The sequence below is a fragment of the Lagopus muta genome, chromosome 14 (assembly GCF_023343835.1).
Source record: "Lagopus muta isolate bLagMut1 chromosome 14, bLagMut1 primary, whole genome shotgun sequence".
In the NCBI taxonomy this organism is placed as follows: Eukaryota; Metazoa; Chordata; class Aves; order Galliformes; family Phasianidae; genus Lagopus; species Lagopus muta.
The window spans coordinates 8,496,961-8,507,335 of record NC_064446.1 but is presented as its reverse complement, the minus strand read 5'-3'; the positions used below and the strand labels follow the sequence as shown (position 1 = coordinate 8,507,335).

The 10,375-nt window shown below is 46.1% G+C and overlaps 1 protein-coding gene across 1 annotated transcript in view; it reads right to left on the bottom strand.

Annotated features, from left to right (window-relative positions):
- Positions 1-2,125: 2,125 nt before the first annotated feature.
- UBTD2 (ubiquitin domain containing 2) overlaps positions 2,126-10,375 on the bottom strand; it is a 47,398-nt gene continuing 39,148 nt past the window's right edge. The window contains exon 3 of the mRNA XM_048961123.1: positions 2,126-3,061. Within this exon, the coding sequence (XP_048817080.1) occupies positions 2,664-3,061 (398 nt within the window). The 3' untranslated portion in view covers positions 2,126-2,663. The remainder of the gene's footprint in view (positions 3,062-10,375) is intronic.

The window sequence follows — 10,375 nt, the reverse complement described above, 5'->3', positions numbered from 1 at the left end:
GGTAGGTGCTGAGCACATTTGCTTCGTTTCATACAGAAGAAATGAAAAGATTTCACTGCCACCTGTAAAAACACTTCTGCCACTGAATTTCTGTCAGTTCTGGCTGTGTGCTTAGTGGTCAGGAGAGAGGAGAGGCTGTCACAGAACAGAGCACCTTCACCAACCAGTCCTCTGTCCTGGTCAGAGCTCACACATGACACCCAGACCATCACTGTGCAAAAAACCACCCTGCCAGAAAAACAGGTAACAAAAAACATGATCATCTGGTACAGCAAAATGCAACTGATGCCATTCTGAAAGGGTCAAGAAGGGAAGAACAAAGTCTCCCAGCTCCTACAGTCTAATCTCAAAAGCTGTACCTGGTGACAATTGCCTGAATGAAAACAACCAACCAAACCTCCAAAATGTACCCCTCAAAAAGCAGTGTGTAGTGTTCACAGTTTCAGAAATGTCACGCTGGTTTTAGCTTTGCTCTCTCTTAATCACCCATCACAATTCCCTTCCCAGAAAGGACTGGAGGGATGTGAATGTTCATATGAAGATGTACAATTATGCCTTACACAACAAGTAGAGCCTTCCTGGCACAAAGCCACCCTTTAACCAGTGAAAAATCAAAGAGATTTGAGTTGTTTATATACCAAATAAATATTTTTCCCTCTGGAATGCAAAAGACTTGGCTGCAAAACCCCAGTATAAGAAAGCATATTTGTCATAAAAAACTCCACAATAGAAAACTGTTGTTCTAGATTAGTATTTATCAGCCTTGATTTAATCTTTAAAAAGAAAAACCACAAATAAACCAAAAAAGCGAAGAACACTTGGGTGTTTATGAGAACAAGGAACTAATTCTCCTTTACAGCTCTGTCACTACACTTCCATCATCCTGCACAAAACTGGGACTTTAGGAGCTGAAGGAAATCTTAGCGTACAACACAGGGACCAAAATGAAAGCCATTTTGGGATAGAGAAGTAATGCACATGAAACGTGGATCTGTTTTCCAAGAGGTGAAAGTTGGCTGCACCTACTACCTGCATCTGCTTCCACCTGTTGGGTCAGACTTGCAATGTGGTACCAGGGTGCTTCTGGCTCTGCAGTGACGCTTGTGGAGCAAGAAACTCCCTCACAGCCAGACAAATGGCGTTCTGTGCAATTAATCAGGTTTCAAATGGCCAATCCTAACCCAGCAGTTTCACCAGCAGATGAGTGAGAGTTGAGACAACAGTAGGTTCAGATCGCAGATTCAGAATGGGAAGGCAGAAATCCATAAAAAAAATCAAACCTGGCCAGTGTGTCGGACCTTCGAAGGAATGATTTCACTGATGGCTGCAAAAACAAGCAAACTAGAAATGAAGTTTAAAAGGAGCAGATCTCAAGCAAAGGCATTGCCAGACAAGCCTGAGGAACAGAGCACACCTCTACCCGAGGTAACTGATGATCAGGTTCTTCCCCCCCAGATATGTTTGTCTGATTCACATTTTTGAGACTAGAAAAGGATTTGTCTTTTGTCACAAGGACTCCTCTTACATTCTGAAGAGAAAGTATTGTTGATTGGACACCACAGCCGCACTCTGGGCTGCTGCTGTGTGTTGGTGAGGATATTTCCAGATCAAGAATGACTGCTGCTTCAAATGACACAGGAAAAGCTAAAACTTGTGTGCTTTTATGTTCTTACCATTTTCCACATGGAGCCCTCCAGAACGGAGCAGGGGAGGCTGCAATTCGTTGCATTTGGGTGTAACTGCACTTAACCTACTGCAGTGGGCACACCAGTGCCATCAGACAACAGTCATGCACCTCATCCTTAACTGCAGACCAGCTCACCACTCCTCCTAGCCAGCTTGTTCAAAGTCTGTTTTAATGCTCTGAGTGCTGTACAGTACTGCGGCAGGCACACACCCAGATGCCAGGCAGCAGGTAAACTTCAGGCAAAGTCAGTCTTGTAGGTTTACAGTACAGTACGTGAGAGTATACTTTCACACAGTTATTGCCTAAGGCCCCAGCAGGCTGCGTCCCCAGCGCTGGCACCAGCAATGGCACAGGACTGCATTGCCACCTCGGAATGTACAATTGCATGGGCTGAGCACGGCAGGAGCTGCCAGAAGGACAGACTGAGCCCCAGCCCTGCTCAGGACTGGCGATGCCTCGGCAGCACCCTGATGTGCCTCAGGTTAGCCAGCAAGACCTCCACAACACACAGTGGGACCTACACAGGGCAGCTGCAAGTCTTGTGAACTGTAGGTGGTGCTGATATGAAATACCCATTTTTTATTTTTTTTAAATAAAAGTGCTCTCTTACTCGTGTTCCGTGGATCAGGACACCACCTACAGTTTTAAGGATCATTACATGCTTTTACTGTTTAAGTGAAAGATGACCTCGCCCCTCCCTCTTTGCATGCCCTCCCTTTTCCCCTCCCTTTCCCACTCCTTCCTTCACCCTCACCCTTTGCTGCTTGCTGCTGCGTTAAATATGAGATCAGGCAAACCCCAAAGGCCAGTTTACATTTTTATGTTTTGTTTTTGCAGATCTCCATCACAGATGGAATTTTTGCTGGTCAATTCTTGGAACCAATCCATTAGCAGGACAAAACGAAAGAAGACAGGGTAGTGAAAACCAGTCCCACGACAGAGAGGGAAAGAAGGAGAATCGATAAACAAGCAGAAATCAGTTTTCCACCGGGGTCGGGTTTGCTAAGGGCTGGCTCACAATGACTTGCACCACGTAGTCCTTTGGGATTTTCAGCTCCTCCAGTTTCATTTTGTCTGCGAGCGGCCGGCCCGAAAAGAACCAGCGTTGGCTGCCGGGCTCCACTCCCTCCACTGCGTGCAGCCGCCTCTTCATGTGGTACACCGTGTCCATGCTGCGGACCACGAGTTTGAGGTCTTTGCCTGTGGACAGGCGCAAACGGAGCTGGCATTCGTGCCCTGAGTTGGGCGGTGGGTCAGGGATGTCCAGAGTCTCCAGGTCGCCCTTCTCCTCGATCATGTTGATGGGCGGAGCGAGGCAGTAGACGGGGAGCTGGTACCGGTTGCCCAGTTCATCGTAACACTCTGTAAGAGCACCTTGAGGGGTAAGAGAACAGGAAACAGTCAGTGTGGATGTGGTTCACGTTTAAAACTGAAGCAGTGACACTTGGGAGCGCTAACCCCACTGTTATGGCAATGAGGTAGGTTTTGAGGTCTTAAAGGATCAGCCTTAAGTTCCCATTAGGAACTGCTTCACCTTGTCTCCACATGGAAACTTGGGGTTGAATTGAAGCAGTCCCCCAAATGCACCCAACCCTTCAGACAGAGCTGATAGACTTCAGGAGCAGCAAGAAGAATGAGATGGAGCCATACCCTACATGAGCCAAGTAGAAGGGCGCTTCACTGGCAGCACAGCCTGGTATTTAGGGCATGCGAACTTCCAGAAAATACTACTGGGATGAATTACATGATCCCAAACGTGAGTTATGAAAGGACAAAATGGTGAAGCCTGGAGGCAAAAGACCACTATGGAAAAAAAAAAAAAAAAAAAAAAAAAAAAGACTTTGTAACTTCTCAAACATGCAGAAATAGCTGAAATGGTTTCATATAGGCTCCATGTTTTAGTGCTCACTGCCAGAGAAAACAAACACAGGCACCCAAGCCGGACAACTCTGCATTTCCAAATGGAGCAGGGTGTCATTGCTGGAACAGTGACATGTGGCACACAAGGAACCAGAGCAGATTTAAAGCAGTCCCACATCCCTGTAGTGTCAGGAGTCATTTCCATCTCCTCAGACTCCTGAGAGGTTCCCCAGGATAACCTGGCTGTAGCTATAAAAGACAGCTATGCTGCCTTGCATACAGCATCCTTCCCTACTGGTCATAGCACACGCTAAACAGCTCAAGAACTTACGACTCTTGCAGAACTAATAACCGCAAGCGGATAAATGTTAAATGCAGTATGAAACACACCCTGTGCAAAGGCATTTCAAGAGCTACCTTGGAAAAACAGCAGCACGTTTTTCTAACATCCTACGATTGCAGTGTCAGAAGCCAAGAAACGAGCCCTGCTACGCACAGCACACGTCACCGCCTGCAGCGAGCCAGGGAAGCGAGATGCCAAGGGAACTGCATCCCCACCACAACAGAAATCCCCTCTCCGTGGCGTTAAAAATAAAACAGATATTCCCACTCCAAGGAAATGCATCTCCAGTGCCTTGGGTTTACCTGCTCCATCGAATTTCCACATTTTTGCCCCTAGAGGGGGCACATTCACTTGCAACATTATCCATCCTTTTGTAGTTGGAGCCTTTGAAGGGAAGCCAAGTCCCTGAGCTACAGAATAGTTACAGAAATGCTTTGACTCCACACTCCTGCACACAACAAACACCCAACCGCTCCTTGTTAGAAATGATGGCTGCTTTTTTTTTTTTCTGGCTGGAGGCTTCTTCATGTTGACAGTGGGTTCCCTTAAACCTTGCTGTTTGATCAGCAAAATGAGCGCACTCTAACATTTAACTTGGGGATATGCTGTGACTCTCATGCTGGATATGTGCTGCCTTTTAGACAGATGGGCCCCCTGCTTTTTTTTTTGTAGACGAAAACACACAGGGGAAATGTTTGGCTAAAGCATCAGCCACTTCTGGGGACTTTCTGTTTGTACCAGTAGCTGCAAGACTGCCGTGCTGTGGTATTTATTGAGAAAACAAAGCAAAAGGAAAGGAAATTCAGAGAAACATGGCACTCAGTGCAGTCTTGTATCATTTATGAATCTCCGAGCAAACCAGCTTGATCAAAACTGTATTGGCCCCAGAGCTTTCAGGATGCTTTGTGTGTGATTTATGTAGTGAGTCCTGAAGTCCTCAGCCTTCAGCTTTAAAGTGTTCCTTTCATTCTGTACACCTCATCAATTTCGTAAATGGCGCAGCGCTAAATTCTGGATCGCGGCTCACAGAAACAAGCAGACAGTTTGCTGCTGAGAGAAAAAAAGAGAAGGAGCCAAACCCCAACAGTTTTTAAATTTAGCTACTGCAGCTAAAATTGTATCGTTCTTTAAAAGCCATGCATTTCAACAAGAGTGTCCCTGTTTTAGAGAAGTATATCCAAGAGCTGATTTCAAACACAATGGGATAAGCTTGCTGTGGAATTTAGTCATCGTTTATATCCTTGCCCAGCTGAACTAACATCAAGGTCAAAGCATACGCTATAAACATTCGATTGCTTAATCATCATCAGATAAGTCATATTATAAAAAATCCTATTAAAGAGCAGCCAGCTTGGAGGTGTGGGCGTGTGTTTTTAGGTTTGTTTTTCTTGTTCTTCAAGACACCGTAGAGGAAACCTCTTGCAATCAAAACTGCACAGCCCTACCACAGAAGCATAGCCTCATAGAATGGGTTGGGTTGGAAGGGACCTCAGAGATCACCCAGCTTCAATCCCTGCTGTGGGCCAGCTGCCCCCCACCAGCTCATGCACGGCCTTGGCTGGGGCTATCCTAGGCTGACCACCAGCCTACGACAAATTGCTAATGCCACAAGCTACCACAAACCTGGCCAAACACCCATCCTTTCTTAGGATTTTTACTTATTCGGTAAAAATACTCCAGACTCTTGAGCCACATCACATTCAAAACATGGAGCAGGATGTGGACACATGGATTAAGGCACAGAATCAGTCCACTGCAAGCAGAGCCTTCATTTTATGGCTGTGCACCTACGTCAGTCCCACCTGCAGGAGCCGAGTGGGACAAGCACAGCTCCGCGGTTGTGAGGCTTTTGGCAGTGACTTTTGGGGAGGGTCAGGCTCCACTGACAACCCTTAAAATGTTGTAAATGGCTCCAAGGCAGAGTGCGAAGAAGCGTCACGTTGGTTGGAGTCCAAAAGCTAAGAGAAGGCTGAATGCATTTACCAGAAGGCACGGTGAGTTTGGAGCTATTTTAAGCAATGCTTGCAAATGCAAATTGTCAGAGAGGGGATGAGAAGGTGAGTGTGCTGCCCGCAGAGTGCTCCCATTGCTGCAGCCAGGCAGAGCTCCCACCCAGACCATGCTGTGAGCCCTGCACGGAGCACAGCAAGCAAACACCTGAGCTGCAGCCCCCCAGTAATGCCACTGTTGCAAGTCAGAAACGTTCTGAGCCCTCCTGCATAACACACCAGCTTGGGCTACTGAAGTTGTTCAGCACAAAGGGACACAGAAAAGAATGTTGAGTTCTCATGAGAACACAGAGAGAATGCAAAAGAATATGTATTTTTTAAGGTTTCCCTGTTACCCAGGCAACAAGGGCCCCCAGCAGCCAGTTACAGCGCAGGAAGGATGCAGCTCCCTCAGGAGGAAGAGAAGTGATCGCTGCTCATGTGAAAGATCACAGTGTTCCAGAAAGGTTTTACAGCAACAGCCAGGAGAGGACAGAGCAAGTGTATTGACACTGTAAATACTCAAGGAATACTCAAATATCTGAACAGCTCTCCAGATGCTAGCACGACTTCAATGAACTTCTGCACAGAGTACCCAGACAGCAATATGAAGAGCTGCTTTTGAGCAAAGCCATTGATAAAAAGTAGCAAAAAATGCACTAAAACCATAAGCCTCTCCAATGCTAGAAACACAGTGAAGTATATATATATATATAATTTATTTTTATATTTGTATTTCAAAGTAATATAAACTTGGAGACTGGGGAACTCTGGAAAGAATCACAAGACAGAGGTTCTTGTTGGTTGCCACCCAGGTAGGAGACAGCCTGATAGTTTTGGGCAGAAAAGTGAGCAAATGTGATCCTCCAGCACATGGAACTGGAACATTCCTAAACAAATTGCTTTGCAGGCTGTAAAAGGTTGCTTTCCTGAGATGATCAGTACGTGGATGTTTTTCTGGAAAAGGACAGGCTGGGACACTGCTCCATCCCCAAGCAGCTCAGAACTTGGACACACATCCACACACCAGCACTTTAACAGACCCACACAGCACAAATCCAAACTTTTTCAAGTGTTACTGAAATTAGCTGACATGATCACATTCATTCAGAAACGTGGAAAGCCTTAATGCATTTTGATGCCACTGCTTAAAAGCTACATACTGTTCTCCCCTCAGAAAAAAGCTGAATTTCCTGTCTTGTGTTCCTAAAGGATCTTTCATTTCTCTAAGATCTTAAGCACTTTGAGGAGTGTTGCTCAGAAATGCCCCAACCCTAAAAACTGAGCAGATTTTTCCTTTTCACCTTCCTCAGCCAGACTTGCTGCAGGGAAGAGGAATTAAACCAACACAAAACAAAATCTAGCACTGCAATGAGACTATCTATTTAAGGAGCTTCAGTGTCTGTGTATAACACATTTGCCCAAGGAACAGCTGTTTCATTTGTTTTTCTTACTGAAAAACTCCATTCCAAAACCAAGCTGAGCGTGGATTGCTCAATAAATTGGCAAGAGCAGAGTTCTCACCTGTACTCTACTGGTTGTATCCAATTACAGGTCACAAATGCATGAAAACTCGTTACAAGCATCAGAAAACAAGTGGGTTCTATTCTGGATGCTACAGTACAATTCTTGGAGAGTGATGATTAAGCCAGGCAAAGAAGCTGAGCTTTCTCTTCATCTTCATTAGCAGCTGATTCCTGGTCATGGCTGGGAAACACAGAATCTTATAAGGAAAAAAAGTGTACTGCTGTCAACAGCATGCATGAGTGGTGGTGACTGCTCAGTAAGAGAACAGGGTCGAGACAAACAAGTGCAAACATGCAGAGCTCTGTTCTAGCTCACCTACAACCACTGCAAACTGAACGGAGTTAATAAGAAAAAAAAAGCAAAATTCCACAGGAAAGCCCATGTAACTTAACAACCATGGGCAGCTGACAACAGATTGGTGCTGCAGTTACTAACGGCAGCTTTTCCATTTCCTGGAGGGCACTGTGTGGGAGCTCTGTGGAAGCTGCGCCTTGCATCATGTATGGAGAACAATAAACCTGCACTCATCATTAACGCTGCGGATGAAGCGTTTCATAACGAGGCACACAGACAAGTGCCCCCCCTGGTCTCTTCCTACCATGCTTCCATAGGCTATGCAAACTTCAGCTACCCTAAGGCTACCATACAAAACCGTGCTCCACACTCCCTGCAAAGGGACAGCACGAGCACTCACCCCACACAGCTCTGCTCTCCTCTTCAGCCTCTTTTATTCCGAAGAACTTCACCACCTTAAAGAATGGGTTTTGTAGATAGTAATTGATAAGAGCTAATAAATATTGTTTCAAGATCAGTGGAAAAGAGCTGCTCCATAAGGGGACCATCATCGGTCTGGCTCAGCTCTGCAGCACTGCTGTTCCCAGAGCCAGGAGATCGCCACAGGCAGCATGAATGGCACTTGGGACAGCACAGCAAGGGGAAGGAGGAGGACGTGGGCATTCTGCTACTGCCTTTGTAACATCTCTTCCCATTCCTTGGCAGGAGGATTAGCTCGTGGCTGCTCTGTGCCCATACCCACACCTGGATGTTCTCCAGAAAGCAGAGCTCACCTAAGCTCCGAGATCACTGAAAATACTGTGCATGCAGCCAGCTGAGGAGCTTGGCAAAGCAATCACCTGCACGTGCCTGCAGCACAGCACTGCACTGGACAGCCTCTTGAGGTCCCTTCTTATCAAATGATGCTAATGAACAGCAAATCTCCACCTGAGCATCCAGCCAGGAAAGGGGTGCGTGTTGAAGGCAAGGATTGGAACCGAGCTGGAGATCTCATCAGGAAACCACTCCGAATCTGCAAGTTGGCACACAGGAGAAAACCCAAACCACGATCACCACATCAGCAGCACCAGGTACCTGCAGGAACAAGAGGGCAGCAGCACCGCAAAGTGCAGCGCTTGTGCCCTGCAACGGTATTTTGTGAATGCTGCTCTGCCAAAGGAACTGAGAGGCAATGGGATGAGATCTGTGCTGGAAAAGAGGGATGTGCCATCATTACCCAATCTGAGGTACACCCCATGCATGAATTGCAAATCAAAGCCAACTTGTCTGCATGTCACTGCTACCTGCATTTGTCAAAAACCTTTTTGTACCGGGCTGTATTTTTGAGGGGGAGGGAGTGGGAAAGGAAGGTGCAGTGGTGTTTCTTTTGAAATTCATTAGCATTGATTAACTGGGCTGAAGGTGAAAGATAATTAACACTGCCTTCTGAAATACAGAAATCAGATAAGCAATCCACTTTTCTTCAGTCAGCCATCGGGAGCACAACTTGGAGCACCTCCTGCCAGGTCCTGCCCTGAGAACCATCAGGGGGCTCAAACCCCAGCCACAGGCTAAGACACCTCGATGACACTCAGAGCAGCACCAAGCCACTCGACTGTATTTCACCCTGAGTGGGGCACACACACACCAACTACTACAAACTCTACACAACACAGACTGAGCTGATCCCATATGGGTTGTTTTTGACAATTCTAACAATCAGACAGCATCATTTCAGCTCAAATCTTAACGGGTAGACAGGGCAGCAACTGCATCTGGCCTGCAACTGACACTAGAGGAGGATGCAGGGTGCTGCATGCGCTGTCTGCAGTGAACTTCCAGAATCTCACACTCACCTATGCTACTAACTAAACAATGCAAAAAGACTGTGACCATTAACCACAGCCATGGCATCAGAGGCTGGTGAACCAGTCACCTGGTTACAGCATCATTTACAGTAAGTTTCCATTTCCCTTTCTGTGCAGATTTTTGCTGTGATAAGAACTCTAGAACAGGTTCACCAGTGAGTATTTATCCAAACGAGGCTGGATAGCGAAAGTCAATTATGCATTACTGCTCAGTAGCTGTCATATTAACAATACCATATGTTCTGCCACTTCTCTAGCACTCCCTAAAACTTGGATCTAATATTGCAAGAAGGTAACAGCTTCCACGAAATATTATATCAGGGTTCAAAGATGACAAGTCTTTTTTACTAATGAAGTATTCATGCACTGTCCTGCTTTGCATTTCATTAAAATGGATGTCTGTCTAGACAGGCTTCTTGGATAACCAGATTTTTATTTTTTGGTAAAAGAGCTCCTTTGTATACCCTCTTCATTTGCATTTGCTGTTCTCCATTACCCACTTTCTTTAAAGGGGGGTGAAGTGGTGCTAGGGTAAAAGTATCTCAATCACATCCCCTTGCAGACAGCTAAGCAGGCAATGGGAGCAGGTTACTGTTCAGTGTGAAGATGCACAGAAGCAGTCCTCAGTCACAAAAGTCGTCACTGCCTTTACAGCCACTGAATTTCTAAGTACTCTGCCAGCAGGGAACACTTAGCACTCACCAGACAAAATCCTGTAACTAAAGCAGTTAAAATAGAATACTAGATGGGAGGTTATTAACGGCATGTTATACAACTGCTGGAGGTTTTTCTTGCCAACAAGGTCTTACACCAAGTTCTTGCTCTGCTC